General features: G+C 43.4%; 1 protein-coding gene across 3 annotated transcripts in view; it reads left to right on the top strand.

Annotated features, from left to right (window-relative positions):
- Nucleotides 1-19,029, top strand: part of SH3KBP1 (SH3 domain containing kinase binding protein 1) — a 312,729-nt gene that overhangs the window by 45,766 nt on the left and 247,934 nt on the right. For all 3 annotated transcript variants that reach the window (XM_054581126.1, XM_054581125.1, XM_054581127.1), the window contains exon 2: nt 2,487-2,644. In XM_054581126.1, the coding sequence (XP_054437101.1) occupies nt 2,487-2,644 (158 nt within the window). The remainder of the gene's footprint in view (nt 1-2,486; nt 2,645-19,029) is intronic.

The raw sequence follows: 19,029 nt of genomic DNA, 5'->3' as shown, positions 1-19,029 counted from the left end.
AATATTAGAGAAGTTGCATTTTTCATTTTTTAAGATTAAAATAAAATGAATAGTCCCGGCTGGTGTGGCTCAGTGGATTGAACACTGGCCTGCGAACCAAAGGGTTGCCGGTTCGATTCTCAGGGTAGGGCACATGGCTGGGTTGCCGGTGAGATCCCCAGCAGGGGGTGTGTGGGAGGCAACCACACATCGATGTTTCTCTCCCTCTCTTTCTCCCTCCCTTCTCCTCTCTGTAAAAATAAATAAAATTTTAAAAATGAATAGATGTTCTAATATTTTGTTTCCCCATATCAATTCATTCCTACAGTGATCACATCCCATTTTGGAGAGCACTGGCTCAGCAAATAAGCTTTACCGAGCTTGGGTTCTTTAACTGGGAGGATGGGCATCGCAATATTGTGAGGATTAACTGGGATAATGTGGGGAAAGTGTCTGACACATAAACAGCGCTTACTGTAATCTCAGTTCTGATGGCAAAACTTCAATAGATCCATGTGTAGGCAATTTGAAGAAAGCTGTTTTTTAACCAACCTGGTTCTGATTCTTCTGATGGCTTCTTTTTTTTTGGTTTTCACATTATTATCGGGAGACACAGGGGAGGGTTACTCCTCCCTGTCAGTGGATGTGTTCACCGTTTCTTCAGCCACACCAAGCTGAGCCCTGGAGGTCCTGGGAGTGGCAGGGCACGTCAGGCATGTTCCCAACATCTGGGACGGGCACTGGGTAGTTGTAGGGCATGACTTGGTTGGTCATGGCATCGTACTTGGTGTAGGCGACATAATTCTGAAGCCGGGCAGAATTGCAGTGAGGCCCCTGATGGTGAATGATGCAACCAGCACCTTGGCTTCAGGAAGGTGGCGGGTCTCCCAGCCATCTTGGTCTCGGCGGCAGTGGCCTGATGGCTCCTTTTAACTGCGGGGGAGCAGCGCATGGTACAAGGAAACTGGAGTGTCTCTGCCTTTGTACTTGTCAGGTTGTCAGGAAACGTTGCCTTGTTTATGCTCTTTTGCTCTTCCTTTCTGTTGATAAGGGATGAGAATGGTTCATAAGTCAACTTCGTCCTAGGCAGATTGATGACAGCAGAGCTGGCCAGCCGATTTTGGAATGAGAAAAGGATCTAGGGAAGGAAATTCCACTTTTAGTTGCTTATGAACTGTCTGGGTTAGCTGCCATTATGAGTGGATGATGAGCGCACCCGTCTGGATGGAGAGGGTCTTCTGGTCTGGAAGCACTCTGGGAACTTCTCCCTAATGGAGATGCACAGCCCATTTGGCAGGCGCCCGCTTCCCCACCAGTCCTTTTTCCTGAAAACCCTACCCCAACTTACTGAATTTCAAAAAGTTGTTTGTGCTTTTTTTGTTCCCCATTGAAGAAATTTATGCCAAACCCAAGATCACTACGATTTTCTCTTATGCTTTCTTATAAAAGCTTTACAGTTTTAGCTCTTACATTTAGGTCTGCAATCCATGATGAATTCATTTTTGTATGTGTGCTTCCTATAAGAGCTTATTTAACTTTTCCTCTTCCATTATTTTACTATGATTTCTAGGCTGCTATTTCACCACTTGGGGTTTCACCTAATTTTCACTTCTCTTGTATTCATTCATTTGCCGTTCGTTCGTTTGTTCATTCATTCGTTCGTTTGTTCATTCATTCATTCATATTGAGCTGCCAATAACAAGGAAAAGAACACGGGATTGATAAATTGAGGTGGGTGTGAAGTGAGACTCAAAGTCTAGATAAACTGTATAATCCATCTGCGGATAATCCAGTCTTGAGATTGGTTAGCTCAACCAGTTTGCATTGATGCTTTGTCACCAAGAAGACCCATCTGAATCATCCATTGCCTCCACCTATTACCAATGATAAAAACTCACCACAGATTGGAAGAACAATTTAAAGTGGTTGCTGCCTGGGATGCCATATGTTGAAAGGGCAGTTGTGCCTGCAAATGTTAGCTGTCTGAAGCACTGGTTTGGCCAGCGGGGCCTCTGTATATCTGTTTTTATACGAGTCGTTGCTGAGAAGCCATCACCTTTGTAGAGTGGGAACTATGATCACCTACAGTTTGCACAACCTTAGTCTTGGCAAGGGAGGAGGCACCAAGAGCCAAACTCATGCCTCTTGTCTACCGTCTCTGCACTGGAGGAAATGATGCCGGGGCTCCCTGGGGCGAGGGGTGCAAATGTCATTGGCCTTCTGTCATGGAGCAGTTTCCCCTTGAAAGCCCCTGCTGGCCCTGAGACTTGCAGGCCACTCAGCCTGTTCATGACCACCGACCTTGGTGGCTTCTGTATTGTGATGGGCCTCAGGTTAACCAAAATCGGCTCGCTGTGTGTGGCCCTGTTATTTAAGTATCAGTAGAGGGAAGCCCCTACCTTTACTGATCTTCTAAGGCTGCTGAACCTCAGACTTCTCCAACATCCCATCTAATGTGCTCTCTCACTTTTGGTTTTTTTTTTTTTGTTCCTGTTCCTTTCTTTCAGTGGAGGCCATAGTGGAGTTTGACTACCAGGCCCAGCACGATGATGAGCTGACTATCAGCGTGGGTGAGATCATCACCAACATCAGGAAGGAGGATGGAGGCTGGTGGGAGGGACAGATCAACGGCAGGAGAGGTTTGTTCCCTGACAACTTTGTAAGAGTGAGTACAAAGCGAAACCCTTTTCCTGTCTCCTATGTGGGCGCTGCTGACCAAAGCTGTGGGGGCACCTGAGGAAGAATTTCCTGGGCTCTGACGGGATGACTTGACAGCTTGACCTCTTATGTGCTATTGGGAAGAACACATACAGCCTGGCCCTAGAGAGCTAGAAATGCCCAGAATGTTCTGTTTTAAAATGGTGTGATGCTTTAAAAAAATGCTAGGAAAACAAAGCTTGTTAAGCTATTTACATACTTGTTTATTTGCTTTGATGGTTTAAAGCAGCGATTTTCAACCGTTGTGCTGTGAGAATTTTTAAAACATGCAATACCTGAATATTTAGTCAGAGGCACTGACCTCTTTTCCCCTAGATTGTCAAATAAAGTGACAACAGACAAGACAACAATAGCCATCCCGTGTGAGTGAATAAAAATTATGCCTATTTTTGGTCAGATCAGCCAAAAAAAATTTTTTTTTGGTGTGCCACAGAATTTTAGTAATTAGAATATGTGTGCCATAGAAGGAAAAGGTTGAAGATCGCTGGTTTAAAGGGATTTCACCCTTTTCCATTTCATTCAAAATGGGGATGAAACTAGTTTTGACCACTTAAGTAGCAATCAAACTAAATGCAGAATCCCAATTATACTCTCTCACCTTTGTAATCATGTTGCTTTAAAAAAAAAAGATTTATTTTTTATTTTTAGAGAGGGGGCAAGGGAGAGAGAAAGAGAAGGAGAGAAACATCAATGTGCGGTTGCCTCTTGCATGCCCCCTACTGGGGACCTGGCCCGCAAACTAGGCATGTGCCCTGACTGGGAATCGAACCCGCGACCCTTTGGTTCACAGGCTGGCACTCAATCCACTGAGCCACACCAGCCAGGGCTCATGTTGCTTTTTTTGATAGGAGCAATATTATTTTCCTTTCCCTCATTATGGCCATGTAGCATTGAATAAAATCTATTTTTTCAGTAAACTTTTGAAAATTTGTTCTTTACCAAAGTCGTCTAGGATTAATTATAAAAACGTAGCTCATTTATGTTAAGGACTAAAAAAAACAAAACAAAACAATGAACCAATAAAACAAAAACAAACTCATAGAAACAGAGGTCAAAGGGTTATTTACCAGGTGGGAGGATGGGTGAAAAGGGAAGAGGAATATAGTCAATAATATTGTGGTAAGTTTGCTCAGTGACAGATGATTTCTAGTGTGTAGTGATCACATTGTAAGGTCTAAAAATGTCAGATCACTATATTGTACACCTGAAACTGATATAAACAATATAAGATTGTATACCAAGTAATCTTAAATTTTAAAAAGTCCAAAGGAAGAAATTGCATACTGCACAGTTGTAAATAGTGGTTGAAATTGGGTAAAAAAATGGATCTCCTGGGGGCTGTTCCCTGGGGGAAAATACCGAGAAGGTGTAACAAGTCCGTGTACCGTAAACTTCCATGCAACCCTGGAGAGGAGCGGACTGTTCTCAGTGGGAAGGGCTGTGCGCAGCGATCCCCAGGGCCCCTGCTGTAGTTTCAGTGATTCCAAGCCATGCTTAAGACCTGAGACTGTAGGGGTAGCTGGTGAGGGGCATGCGGGCCCAGAGAAGCAGCTGCCCCCCTCAAAGAGCCTTGAGGGCTGCATGGGCCCTTCTATGGAAAGGGGTCGTTGGATGAAAAATAGGGATGTGGCCCCGGCTTCCAACACCTGGGCCCTCTACTTGAACCCAGCCCCCAGTGTAGAGCAAACCGGAACCCAGTTTAATCTTACTTCAGGATCTTGACTTAGAGCGATCCTGCTAACATTTCTTCTTCTTCCTCTTCTTGTTTTTTTTGGGGGGGGGTTGTGCAGAGAGCTGGGGAGTATAGTTGTGGGAGTATAAACAGTCTTTTCTTGGACTACAGTTGAACCTAGCAGCAGCTCTCTGCCATTTTAAGAGTAGGAAAGCCTTGTGTCTGGGCCACCATGGATTGACTCTGTTGATGTGTAAATGAGAGCGAATTCTTTTGCCCCTTCAAATAAAAACTCCAATTTTGGGACCAGGATTGTCCTTGAAGGTGAACCAATTTCTGGTGTGGAAGGAGTGTTTTTCTAGATCAAAGGGGAAAACTTGGGGTAAAGACGGAAGAGGAAGGAATGACAGAGGAGGGCCATGGGAAAGAGAAAGAAGGATCTGGAAAAGAGAGAAGAGGACTCTGGGAAGGAGAGGAGGACCATGGGAAAGAGAAAAGAGAACCCTGGGAAGGAGAAGGGACTACAGTGTTGGCTCCAGTTATAAAGATAGGCCCTATTTTCAAAACCTTTAGTGCATCCTGTTGGTGGAGTGCCCCCTCATTCCAAACCACAAGTCTGCAGGCTCAGAACTTCTGAGCTGGATTTTGCTTGGGGCTTAAGGTGGGTGCATCCACTGTAAGCGTTTGTGCAGGGCGGTGGGCACCAGGGCAGGACAGCACAGGAAGAGCCAGGCAGGCTTGCTCATAGAGTTCTGGGGAACAGAGGGGCTCCTTGCTCTCAAACGGGGGCCTGTCTCCACCTGCTCGGCCTTGGGCCACCTCGGCGGGCTCCTACCCCATGGCTTCCGTGGACTTTGGCTCAAAGGGAGACTGGCCAGGTCGGGAGTTATCCTGCTGGATCCCTGCCCTGGATTTCCCTCAGTCTGGCTGTGTCCCTCTGCCAGATGGTAGCTGCTTCCATCAAGTCCCCTTCTTCCTCATTCCATTCCTCTCATCCCTGCAGGCCTGGGCAGCCTTTGATTCGAGCTCTGGCTCCTGCCTCGGAGTTTCTCTGTACCTCATCCACTTCGCAAAAGTCTCTATTAATCCCGCCTCAGGTTACCTAATTTGAGCGTGCCATCTGTTTCCTTTTCCAAGCCTGACTACCCCATCAGGCCACTCTGAGCATTAAAAGAGACAGAGCATGGCCAGCCACTTACCGACTGTGCCCTGTCCCCCGCCCCTGGCCCGAGTGCCCCTGTTCTTGCCTAATCGCTTGTCATCTCACCTCAGCTAGAAAACTTCCAGTGAGGGGAAGCCGTGCTCTTTGGAGGAGCTCATTCCTCCTGGGCCAGAAAGGATGTGGCAGGAATGGCTGGGGCTGCACCGCTAATGGCTGTCGCATTTGGCAGAGAGAGAAACTTCTGTTCTTTCAGATGTCTGACTCTTTCTTCCAATCTTCACCCACTGGGAATGCTTTAGGCCTGTTATTGAAAATCCAGTGGGGTGGATGCAGTGGAATTTAACAATAATGAAAACTGCCATAGAGAATTCCAGAAGCTGAAAATACGTCTTTAAGTAATGATCATATTGGCATAAGTTCGTAGTTTTGAGAGTGGTTTACACATGCCTTATTTAGCTAAGAATAGTTTGTTCTCAGATTGAGTTGGGTCATCCTGTAGAACCCTTTGTTTATTTGTGCCTTTATGCCAGTGTTGCCCCAGTCAGAGAGCTTACCTTAATTTTCTTGATTCATTTGTGGGATCCTTAGTCAGTGTTCCAATTGAGCATGGGCCCCCAGAGAGTTAGGATTCAGTGTCTGCTCTCACCTCTGCATTGTCTCAATTTCTCAGAAGAAAATACCAGCCATTTTGACCTCCCCATGGTTAAGAAGGTGCCCGGGCTTCACGAGCTCTTGAGCTGGGATTTGTTGGCACATATAAACGTACTTGGCTAAGCCTCTTGGTCTTTCAGACTTGTCCCTCTTTTTCTTTTATTTAGTTCTTATCTAATTAATCTACTGTACATGTGGAAGAAGAATCTTTTTAAACCCTTACTTCCCTTTCTTCTCCCTCCCTCTCTCCCCACCCACTTCTTTTACAGGGCATTTTTCTTTTTAAAAAAATTTATTCATTTTCAAGTGAAATTTCCATAGAGTAAAATGCTAAAGTCATAATTGTATGGCTTGATTTTTTTTTTTTTTACCGTTAAGTGTGCACCTCTGTAACCATCATCCAGATCAATGCTATTTTTGTCCCTCCAGAAAGTTGCGTCGTGCCTTTTCCCAGTCATTCCCCTGACCATTGGTAATCCGTCATCATAGATTAGTTTTGTCCATACTTGAATTTCATGTAAATGGATTAATAAAAGATCTTCTCTTTTATATATGTCTTCTTTTATGCAGCAAAATGTTGTGTATATCAGCACTTTGTTCTTGCTGCATAGATCTATTTTGTGAATATGCCATAATTTGTTTATCCATCCTCGTGTTGATGATGACTTGGGTTGTTTCCAGTTTGGATATTTTATGAATATAGGCCTTGAACATTCTTGTATAAGTCTTCTTGTGGACATAGGCACTGTTTCTCTTGTATATGTACATGTAGGAGTGGAATTGCTGCCATCACTCACTTTCAGTGTATGTTTTTCTTTGTCTAAAGCTGTGGCCGCTGTGGATGGGGGAAGGTGTCACACCTGTGCTGGAGCCACCTCGCGCCATACTAGCTGACTGAGCTAATCAGCCTGAGTCTGGTTGTCTTCATGTGGCTGCCCTATGACGGTTGCGGTGGCGGGGGGCGGGGGGCGTCCTGCAGCAGAGAGCTCAGGCTCCTGGGCAGCATCTGACTGTCAGACCCAGGAACTATGAAAAACTCATTCTTAAATGGTTAAAAACGTACAAATAGAGAGTGAGCATGTGTCAAAATTTTGTTGAACTCATTTAATGGCGGAACTAGCCGAATGACAAAACTGATTCAGTAGGGATAGGTGAAACTGATTAAGATGGCAGTGGAAAAAGAAATGTGCGAAGAAGATTGCTGAATTAGATTCCAAACGGGTTCATGTCTTGGAGAACAACAAAATTTTAACTTCTGGGGTTATAATTTTTACCAGAAAAGATAGAAAAGAAAGCTGCATACCTTATTGTTTTCCTGCGTGTTGTATTCTGACTTTTCGAGGGTTGTAAAATGCCCTAATGAAGTGTTAGTGACATGAAGCTACGTTTCCAGAATCAGATGACCCCTGAGGGGAGCTTATTAGAAAATGCATCAGAATGACATCAAAAGGTCACATGAGCATCATCTTTTGTCTAATTTCCCAGTTTTGGATATTTTTTTCTGAACAGACCGTAATGGACATAATATGGTGTCCAATACTAGGAAGTATTGCTAGGATGAAATCCTTAGTCCATTACTTAAAAAAAAAAACAAACATGAAACACAGCTGCCCTTCTGGGACCCAAAACTGCCACCTAAAACAGAAAGACAGCCAGCCACCTATTATAGGAAGATGTGGGCTCCTTCTTAGGGATTCATTTGCCCCATGTTGGATTAAATTGCAGTGTCTTCCTTTCAGAATCTTATCCCTCACATCCAGACATCAGTGTACTTTAGTCCTGCAAATGATCAATTAGCAGCCTCTTCCTGGGTTCTTCTGACATGTATCCATAGATACACACTTTTAAATGGCCAGCCAAAGGAATTTAAAAAGCCAGAGGAATTAAAAAAAAAAAGTCTCGAAACTATAGCTTAGGCTGACATGTGTGTGTGCGCGCGCGCGCTCCTGCTTGGGGAGGGGCCTTTGGTGAAGTGCAGCAGGACCCAGGCCCCCAACATCTTGCTGCTCACAAATAGATGTGTTGAAAAGCAGGAAGCTGCGGTAGGGTTAAAAGAATGTGCTTGTTGATCTTTCAGTTGATCTCACTGTCTGTGAGGAAGTGAGCTGTGCTCCCTGCTTGTTGCTGTGTGTTTTAGGTAACAGTACGTTCTACACAGGCCCCGCCAATGAAGGCCAAGATGGGCTTGCTTGGAGCTTGCACATCTTATGCCTAGTGGAACAGTTTTCAGCTTGGTTTCCCGTTGCCTCGGCTTTCATTTGCTAGGTGTTTGAGATCTGTCTTTGCCATATCTAGAGCCTTTTGTGTGCTTGTGTAAAGTGGTTGGTGAGTATGGTTGTTGTTTTATAATCATTGAGGTAAAAGGTCAGGACTTTGCATATATGCACCACTCCGAGATAAAGCTCAGAGTTACTTTGCTATTTATGGTTTCAGAAAGAATCACAAATTTACTTCAACAAGTGCCATAAAGTATAGATTTCCAAGTTGCTAGTCTATACTCAGAGACCCCGGAGTGGATCTCTTTGATCAAATTTCAATGAAAAACAAAACTTTGAATTCACGGGCCATTCGTGTTGTGAGCTACATAGAAGGTTGTTTTCGAAATGCTCATGTCTCTTGAAAAGGTACCAGGAATTTTGTTATGTAACACAAGGCGCAGAGCCTCTCCGTGCTCACAGCACCTAGTGGTGATGTGCTGGGGTGTGTGGGTCTGCTGTGCTCGATGAGGCTGGAAGCACACGTGAGACACATTCGATGGAATGCTGGCTTGTCCCAAGTGGAGCTTCTTCCACGGGATCACTGTTTTAGCTCCTGTGATCTGGCCTTTGGTCGTTTTGTACTCCGGATAGCACACGTTGCACATTGTTCTACAAAGATGTTCCTGATTAAAATGCCACTAGAGAAGGTTTCTGTTGGATTTATCACCAGCTCTGTTAGAATATGCTAAATGAACCCACAGTTATCTTTTGGCCCCGATTGCTGTGTTACTTTATGGAATGATAATGACTACATTGTATTCCAGGCTTACTGGCTGCCTCCACTTGTGTGTATAATCTGCCTGTGTCTCTGTTCAGTGACTAAAATTTATCGAGCACTTGCTGTACGCCAGGCAGGAAGGAGCCTAGGTCCTTCATGCGCTCTATCTTGTTAAATGCTTATACCAATCAATGGCATAGGTACTGTTTTTATCGTGCCCATTTTTCTGATGAGATAAATGAGGTATCTTAAGGTAAAAAGACCCACCCGTGTTCACATAGGCTGGTGAGGAGCAGAGAGAACATTGGAATCTGGCAGACTGGTCTAGAACCTGCTCTCCAGCCGGCAGCATTATCGAGGTGTTTGTATTGCCTCGGAGGGATTAAGCCCTCAGCATTATGGCCTGCTGTCTGCGCCTTCCGCCAGTGGCCCATCGGGATTCTGTGTACATGGGCCACTCACATAAGGCTCACAGTTACTTTGCTATTTGTGATTTAAGAAGGAATTACTAATTAACAGCTGACAGAAAGCAGGGATTTACAGGTTGTTCTTTTGTATTAGGAATCATGGCTGTTAACATATTCTCTGAATTTTGAAGGATTCCATTTAGAAATCAGCTATTTCAATTCATAGAGTAGCCATTGGCTACATGTATGGGGTTCTGCTGTTTTTCCTACAAATTCAGAAAGCAAGGCAATTCAGGGAAATACTTCATTTTGCTAATTTGCACGGAAACATTATTTTACAGTATTGGGATATGCTTTTCACAAGGAGACTGTCTTTTCTATCAGTGGTAAATGATCCAGATATTTGACTACCCACTTGTTCCCCCATCCATGGGGCCTGTGAAAGCAATCAGTTCCTGCTCAAATTATTCTTTAACTTTAAACAATAGGTTTTTTTTTAAAAATTAGAACACAAAATCCTGAAACTAATAACTGGAACCTGTTAGAAGATCTTGTGAGAACTGTTACTCCAAGGAAGGTCCGGAGTGATTAAGGGCAAGTATGTTATCAGTAGGAACCCAGAGCATCGGACAGATTCCTTGGGCTTTATCACTGTTGCTGTGCAGGAAGCATGTGTGAGGGGGGTGTGGGGGTGTCTTGTGACTCAGGGAGAGCAGTCCTCTGACACAGCTGATCTTGGTGATTATACATAATGGAGTCTTACTTTCTAATGACAGGATTATCGAGTCTGAACGTATAAAGGAACTTTGAAATCATGTGTTTCAACCCCCAGCTTTCTAGCAGATCAAAATCTAAACCATCTAGGATGTTGCTGTGATCATTACTGGATAGTTAACTTTGTGAAGCGTGGGGCCCCACAGGAGAATCGAGGGCAGTGAGCCTCCAGCCTGGCTCTGCACCAAGCGCACTGCACAGTCAGAGTGTTGGAGTTGGGATCGGGGCCTTAGAATATTTGTAAAAGGTGATGCTACTGCTTGAGAAAGCTTGTGCACTCCTTTTGTGCTATGGGACTGATAGGCAACCTAATCCTTTTTAATGTATTATCTTTCCTCAAGCCCATGGATTGGTAGCTTGTGGCCTGTAAGTCTACAGTTGAAAATACTATAATGTTAGTTCTAAAGTGTGTGTGTAATCATGCTGAAAATTGTAGGAAATGTTTACTATAAATACATAAACAATATAGAAAGATATAAAGAATGCTCAATTTTTGAATGAGTCCATTAGAATTAATATTCTGCCCTGGCTGGTGTGGCTCAGTAGACTGAGTGCCGACCTGTGAACCAAAGGGTGACCAGTTCAATTCCCAGTCAGGGCACATGCCTGGATTGTGGGCTGGGTCCCCGGTGGGGGGCATGTGAGAGGCAACCACACATTGATGTTTCTCCTCCTCTCTTTCTCCCTCCCTTCCCCTCTCTAAAAATAAATGAATAAAGTATTTTTAAAAATTAAAAAAAATTAATGTTCTAATTTCAGAACCTCTGGAGTAAAGAACAAACTCTATCCTGCCCTCTCCCTAGTGATAAAGAGGTGGGAAGAATTTCTAGGGATGGACCCCAAGATTCCACTCCTAAATTCCCAGAACCCGTGACTGTGATGAGGTTTTATTCCTGGAATTGTATTGTTATATGGCACAGTTGACTTACGAAAAGGGGGGTACCCAGGTGGACCTAATTTTATTTTTTTGAAGATTTTATTTATTTATTTTTAGAGAGAGGGGAAGGGGGGAGACAGAGAGGGAGAGAAACATCAATGTGTGGTTGCCTCTCACGTACCCCCTACTGGGGACCTGGCCCACATCCCAGGCACATGTCCTGACTGGGAATCAAACCAGTGACCCTTTGCTTTGCAGGCCAGCACTCAGTCCACTGAGTCACACCAACCAGGGCTGGGCCTAATTTTATTACATCAGCCCTTAAAAACAGAGAACTTTCTTTGGTTAGTGTCTGAAGAGGAAGTCACAGAGATTCAAAGCTCGAGGAGGAATTGATGCTTTGAAGGTGGAGGGGAAACATGAGGAGGAATGTGGCAATTTTATCGGAGCAGAGGGCAGGACATGTCTGACAGCCAATAAGGAAGCAGACCTACTGCTGCAAAGAATTGAATTCTGCCAACAATCTGAGTGAACTCGGAAGTGAATTATCCTCCCACGCCTCTAGATGAGAGTCCAACCTGATTGTAAGCAGCATTGTAAGACCCTGAGCAGAGAATCCAGTTGAGCCCACCTGGACTTCTGACCTACAGAAGTGTGAGACAACAAATGGATGTTGTTTTAAGCCATTAAGTGTGTGGCTTAAAATAAAGATACCAAGTGGCCTGGGGCAATACTCTTGTCTACTGGAGACTGAGTGGAGAATCTGGAATTTTGTACCGTACTTCATGACATCAGATGACTCATGGTAGCTCTCCCTTCATCTGCTGGCATGTTGTCAGTGGTGACCAGATGGAGAGTCTGGACTTCCACCTGCCTGCCCCTGGCTCAGCAGTAGTAAGTGGCCCGCATCGCCATTCCCGCTAGAGCGTGGGGAGGATCTTAGAGAGGAGGGAGCTAGAGAAAGAGAATCATTAAAGCTACACAGGCAGCGCCGGGCAGATTCCTGACTGACCCAGACATGAATCTGACGAGAATCAACATGTCGAGAAGTTTGAGAATAGAAACTATAATGTGGAATACCACCCAGGTTCCCAGCTTGACCTGTAGGGGACTCACATGAAACATACAGGCACAGCACTGCTGGGGCTCTGGAAACTAAACTGTCGTGGACTGACAGCCCACCAGAGTAGCTCTGGACCTGTATGCTTACTCTAAATGGAGGGACAACTTGCTAAAATTTACATTATTTAAACATTATAACATAATAGTCCAAATGCCTAGGTCACAATAAAAAAAATCCCTTGTCATACCAAGAACCAGGAAAATCACAGCTGAAAAGACAATCAACAGATATCAGCCTCAGGAAGACTAAGGTGTTGGAATGATTGGACACAGATTTTAAAGCAGCCATCATAAAAATGTCCTAATGAGCAATTAAAAACACTCTTGAAACAAATGAAAAATTAGAAAATCTTAGCAAATAAGTAGAAGTTACTTAAAAATAGAAATTACGGAACTGGAAAAGAAAATCACCATATTAAAAAGTTCACTGGAAGGGCTTAATAGATTAGAGATGACGGGAAAGAACCAGTGAAGCTGAGGACAGGTGAATAGAATTTACCCAATGTGAACAACAGATAGAAGATAGCCTGGGGAAGAAATGGACAGAGCCTCAGAGACCTGTGGTACAATAACATAAGCTCTAACATTTGTGGCACTGGAGTCCCAGAAGGAGAAGAGTACAGTATAGAAATGAAAAATATTCAAACAAGTAATGGCTGAAAGCTCCCCAAATTGGGCAAAAAGGATAAACCTTCAGAATCAAGAAGCTGAGCAAAACCCAAACAGCATAAATAAGAAAACTGACAAAAATAAAAAAAGAAGGAACAAATTATAATATTACGACTAAATCAGGGGCTATCACTACAGATCCTGTGGCTATTAAAAGGATAATATGACAATGCTGCAAATAATTCTGTGCACATACATTTAACAATTTGGATGAAATGGACCAATTTCTTGAAAACCACAAATTACTAAAACTCACCCAAGATGAAATAATCTCAGTCGCCTTGTAACTATTAAAGAAATTGAATTCAAAATTTAAAAGCTTTAAAAAAAATCTCCAAGCCTAGAGGGTTTCACTTGAGATTTCCACCAAACATTAAAATAATTAGCACCAATTCTACATGACCTCTTGCAGAAAATAGGAGGAGGGAATGCTTCCTAAAGCATTTTATGAGGCCAGTATTACCTTGATACCAAAACCAGACAGACAGTACAAAAAACAAAACAAAACAAAATTACAGACCAATATCCCTCAAGAGCATAGACACAAAAATTCCCAATAAAGTAATAGCAAAAGAAATCCAGCAACATATGAAAAGAGTAATGTACCATGACAAGCGGGATTCCTTGTTGGTATGGAAGACTGCTTCAGTGTTTGAAAACCAATTAATGTAATTCACTGCATCAACAAGCTATAGGAGAAAAAATAGTCACAGAATTCTACCAATTGATGCAGAAAAATCATGTGACAAAATTCAGCACCCATTTATGATAAAAACTCTTAGCAAAGCAGGAATAAAGGGGAATTTCCCCAGCTTGATGAAGAGTGTCTACAAAAACCCTACAGTTAACATACTAAATGGTGAGGGACCGAATGCTTTTCTGAGAATCAGAGCAAGGCAAGGATGTCTGCTCTCACCAGTTTTAGCCAACATATTGCTAGAAGTCTTAGCCAGCACAGTCTTGAGGGAAAAAAAGCATACAAATTGGAAAGAAAGAATAAAACTGTCCCTGTTTGCAAATGACATGATTCTCTACGGAGAACATCCCAAGAATTTACACAATAACGCTGTAACTAATAAGTGAATATGCCCAAATGATTTTTAACAAAAGGACACAAGCAATTAAATGGAGGAAGAGAGCCTTTTCAATAAATGGTGTTGGATCTATTGAACATCCAGAGGCAAAAGAGGAGCCTCAACCTGAACCTTAGACCATATAAAAATTATCTGAAAATGGATCAAGGATTTAAATGTAAAACATAAAACTATAAAAGTTTAAGAATGAAACATAGGAGAAAGTCTTTCAGGACCTAGGCCTAGGTAGAGAGTTCTTAGACCTCACACCAAAAGAACATTAAAGAAGAAAAGTTGATTAGACTTCTTCACAATTAAAAACTCCTGCTCTGTGAGAAACTCTGTGAGGAGGATAAAAAGACAAGTTACAGACTGGGAGAGAATATTAGCTAAATACATGTCTGACAAAGTACTTGTATTTAGAATATATAAAGAATTGTCAAAATACAATAAATAGTAAGAAGCCAAAAAAATCCAATTAAAAATAAGTAAAAGACATGAACAGAAATTTTACAAAAGAGGATATACAGGTGGAAAATAAGCATATGAAAAACTCTTCCACGTCATTAGCCATTAGAGAAATGCAAATTAAAACCACAGTGAGGTAGTACTATATCTATTAGAATGGACCCTAGAATGACTAAAATAAAAAACAATAGTGATAACATCAGACGCTGGTGAGGGTGTAGAGAAACTGGTCCTCTTGTACATTGCTGGTGGGAATGTAAAATGGTTCAACCACTCTGCAAAACAGTTGGACAGTTTCTTATAAAGCTAATTATGTACTTGCCACGTGACCTAGCAATTATACTCTTGGACACTCATCCCAGAGAAATAAAAATGAATGTCCACACAAAATCGCGTACAGGAAAGTTCACAGCAACTTTATTGGTAATAGTCCAAACTGGAAACAACCTAAATGTCCTTCAATGAGTGAATGGTTAAACACACCCTGGTCCAGCCATACAATGGAAGGCTATGCAGCAATAACAAGGAATGAACATAGGGAGCGACTTGAACGGATCCCAAGGGTATTGTGCTTTGTGAATATAATCAAACTCAAATATTATATACTGTGTGATTCCATTCATATTAAATTCTCAAAAGGGCAATGCTATAGAGTTGGAGAACAGCTGACTAGTTGCCAAGGGACAGTGACAGAGTCTGGGGAGGGCTAGTGGGACTACAAAATGGTAGCGCAAGGGAGTTCTTTTGTAGAGATGGAACAGCTCTGTATCTTGATTGTGATGGTGGTTATGCAAATTTATACCTTGGCTCAAATTGCATAGGGTTACACACACACACACACACACACACACACACACACACATCAGTGCATGAAAAAACTGATGAGAATTGAGGTAAGATCTGTAGTGTAGTTAACAGTATTGTATCAATATTTTGACATTGTACTGTAGTCATGTAAGTTATTCTCACTGGAGAAAGCTGGGTGAAGGATTCATGGGACTCTATGCACTATTTTTATAAGTTCCTGCGAGCATATAATTGTTTCAAAATAAAAAGTTAAAAAAAGAATGTCACTGGGTTTCAACCTTGGTTGCACATGAGTATCATCTGGGGAGCTTTAAAAAATCCCAATGTGCAGGCTGTACCGCAGACCCATTTGTATGTCTGGTTGTGAGTCTCAGCACTGGTTTGTTTTAGGACTTCTACTTCTTGTTTTTGTTTCCCATTAAATTTTAAAAAATGCTTTCCCATCTACTTTTCCATATACTACAGTTCTCCAGCCCATCCTGGGAGTTCCAGTCATCTCTCCGCCCGGTCATATTCTGTCATCACGTTGTGATAGTCATGGCTGGGATTTAGGCAAGTTCCGCCCACTGCTCTGAGCAGGTACAAGGACGCGTTAGTATTTGGCCTGTCTCGGGTTGGCCTGGAGACTGGTGGAACCAATGACAGAAGGAGAACGGGAGGAGAGAAGAAGAGTGGAGGAGGGGAGAAGTGGAGTGTGGGAAAGAGGCGATGGGGGCCTCAGAGAGCATGTTGATGAAAAGGGCGTGGATGCAGGACGCAGCCCTGGGCCTGGCCTCCTGGGCGCACTCCTGCCCACATGCCCTTGCGGCTTCTGCCTCACTCGGGGGCAGCAGTTATGCGATGGTCTTGAAATGCAAATTGGATCATACCTCCTTCTCCATGGACCCCACATACCCTTAAAATCCTTCCTTGGCCTTCCCTTGTTTTTAGGATAGAAACTGAACTCTTGAAAGTGGTCAGTCTGCTAGGTGCTGCGTGCTGCCGCCCCCACCTCTGTTCCCAGCCTCATCGCCCACCTCACAGCCCTGTGCCCCATTAATGCATTCACAGCCCTAGAGCTCAGCTTCTGCTTTTCCAGGAAAACCTTCCAAGACATCCCAACTCACAAATACCCATTTTCTACAAGGCTTTGTAGTGCCATATTTCTCTCCTCAGTAGCACTTGTCACTCCTGGGATTTTCCATCTGTTTTTGTGGCTGTTTGACAAATGGCTGTCTTATTGGACTGAGGCTCCGAGGCACCTGTGCAGCATTGTGTGCTTGGTGCCCGGTGCCCAGCAGGGCTCATCTATATTTGTTCAGTGAGTGACTTGCTTTGTTGGTGGTTTCTCTGCTCTTGGGCTTATTGACACCATTAGGAACTTAGCCCTTACTCTTTGGATGATGGATACTTAAATAGTTCAGGGTCTTCGGTTTTGCTTTCCAAAAGCAATATGGCCCGAGGGTTTCCAAAGGAACTCATTGTCCTGACCCTTAGGAAATACACCCAGGCCAGGCTCGGTGGTGGAGCTCACAGTCCAGTTGAAGATGGTTTGCTGAACAGTGGTTGCACGCTTGCATGTTTATTTTATTTTAAAAAATATTTTATTTATTTTTAGAGCGAGAGGAAAGGAGGGAGAAAGAGAAGGAGAGAAACATCTATTGGTTGCTTCTTGCATGCACCCCAACTGGGGACCGGGCCCGCAACCCAGGCATGTGCCCTGACTGGGAATTGAACCAGAGACCTTTTGCTTTGCTGCACGATACCCAGCCAACTGAGCCGCACTGGTCAGGGCCAGGCTTATGTGTTTAGCTGCTGTTTGTATTCTTTGTTTTTCTTTTTACCAGCTGAGACTTCATTGCATGCTGACAAGACACTATATAACCTTAAAATTTGGGGCTATAATAATGTATGCAGCAATATAGAAAATATGTATGCTGTAAGAGAGAAAAAGGAGAGTACGTAATTGTATTTGCAGCATGATATAAAAATGACCAAACCTTGAGCATAGGGGGAAAATGCTAAAATTTAATAATAGTGCGGTTTTTTGTATCTTTATTTCTAAGATTAAAAAAACATTTTAACTGCTCACCCAAGGATATGTTTATTGATTTTAGAGAGAGAGGAAGTGGGGGAGAGAAATATCAATGCGAAAGAGAAACATCGATTGGTTGCTCCTGTCTGCACCCCAACTGGGGATCAAACCTGCAACCTAGCTAGGTATGTGCCCTCAGTGGGGATCAGGCCCACAGCCTTTTGGTGTATGGGATGATGCTCCAACCAACGGAGTCACCTGGCCAGGGCATATTTCTAAGATTTTTTTAAAAGTTCGTTTCAAATTAAATTATTGTGATCTGGTTTGTTTACTTGTCTTCAGGGATTGGGGTGCTTTTATTCTTCAGCTTCTTGTGACTGAAGTAGCCCCCAATCTGTACGTTAGTTTTTTTAAGTTGGTTTGTTTAAAAAAAAACCCTCTTTTCTTCCAAGTGAATATAAGGTTAATAAAAGTACCGAATGAACTGGGGTGATTGATCTCTTGTTATGTAATTTGGTTTGACTTTTATCATGTCTGTAGATATCTGAGTATGTAATGATACAGCATCTTGGTTTTATCACAAACTAGTGAATCAGAGCACTGGTTTGGAGTCCCAGCTGAGCTCTGCCACCTTGGGCAAGTTAATTAAGCTCTTTGAATTTCATTCATTCATTCATTCATTCACTCATTCATTCATTTATACCTGCCTCCTGGGGCTCAGTCAGACTTGGACTGGAAGCAGTAGTGCCCAGTGATCCTAGAAGCTTGAGTTTAGATGTATGAGCTTCGGGACTTTGGGGAAGTTATTTAATCCCTCTGGGTATCCATTTATTTCCTCCTCTGAAAAACAGGAATAGCAAGCACAGTAGTATACCTCTTTGCTACTGTATGTGGGAGTATGCATGAGATCACGTGTACAGGGCAACTCAGAGTAGTGTTTGATACATTGACTCAGTCAACAGATATCAGCTATTAATATAAGTATCAAGCCACGCTGAGGGACTGGAAAAATACAGAGATGGTGTTTGTCAGTTGGGCGCTGTAGGCAGCGGATGCTGAGTTGGAGGTGGGAGTGTGGGAGGTTTATTTGTGGAGGCGGATGACACCCGTGGAGATGAATGAGTGGGGTGGTGCCGTGGGGCCCACCAGCCTGCAGGACAAAAGAGACAGAAATGGGCAGGTGGCCAGGTGCTAGCGTCCCCCTTCACCTGCCCCCCAGGTCAGTGGCCGATGGGGCTGCTCCTGGAAGGCAGGCGGCCTCAGCTAGAAAGTGAGGCGCATCCTGAGGGCACAGGTTCTGTCCTGAAGGGTGTGACGTGGGGGCAGCACACCTCAAGGGCTGTGGAGACATTTTGTTTCACTTTAATGTCTTGACTCACAAAAGGATTTAAACTAACATATCAGCCCCGCCTCCACCTCTTGGAACCGGGGGTACATTTTATCATCTTTCTGCCACTGAGGAAGATTAGACCAGAAAGTTAGGAAGGGCGTTCAGGGAGAGGGAAGGTGAAAATGTGAATGCCTTTTTAATGTGTGGTCACAACATGTATTAACTCCAAAGCTGTGTGTGTGTATATACATCAACACACACACACACATACACACACACGCAGACAAGGTGGGCAAAAGTAGGTTTCCAGTTGCTTGTTTGGAAAATAAT

Source organism: Pteronotus mesoamericanus, unplaced genomic scaffold, assembly GCF_021234165.1.
Source record: "Pteronotus mesoamericanus isolate MK-2021 breed Mesoamerican mustached bat unplaced genomic scaffold, CSHL_Meso_final contig_65, whole genome shotgun sequence".
Lineage (NCBI taxonomy): Eukaryota > Metazoa > Chordata > Mammalia > Chiroptera > Mormoopidae > Pteronotus > Pteronotus mesoamericanus.
This window is presented reverse-complemented; position numbering and strand designations above follow the sequence as displayed.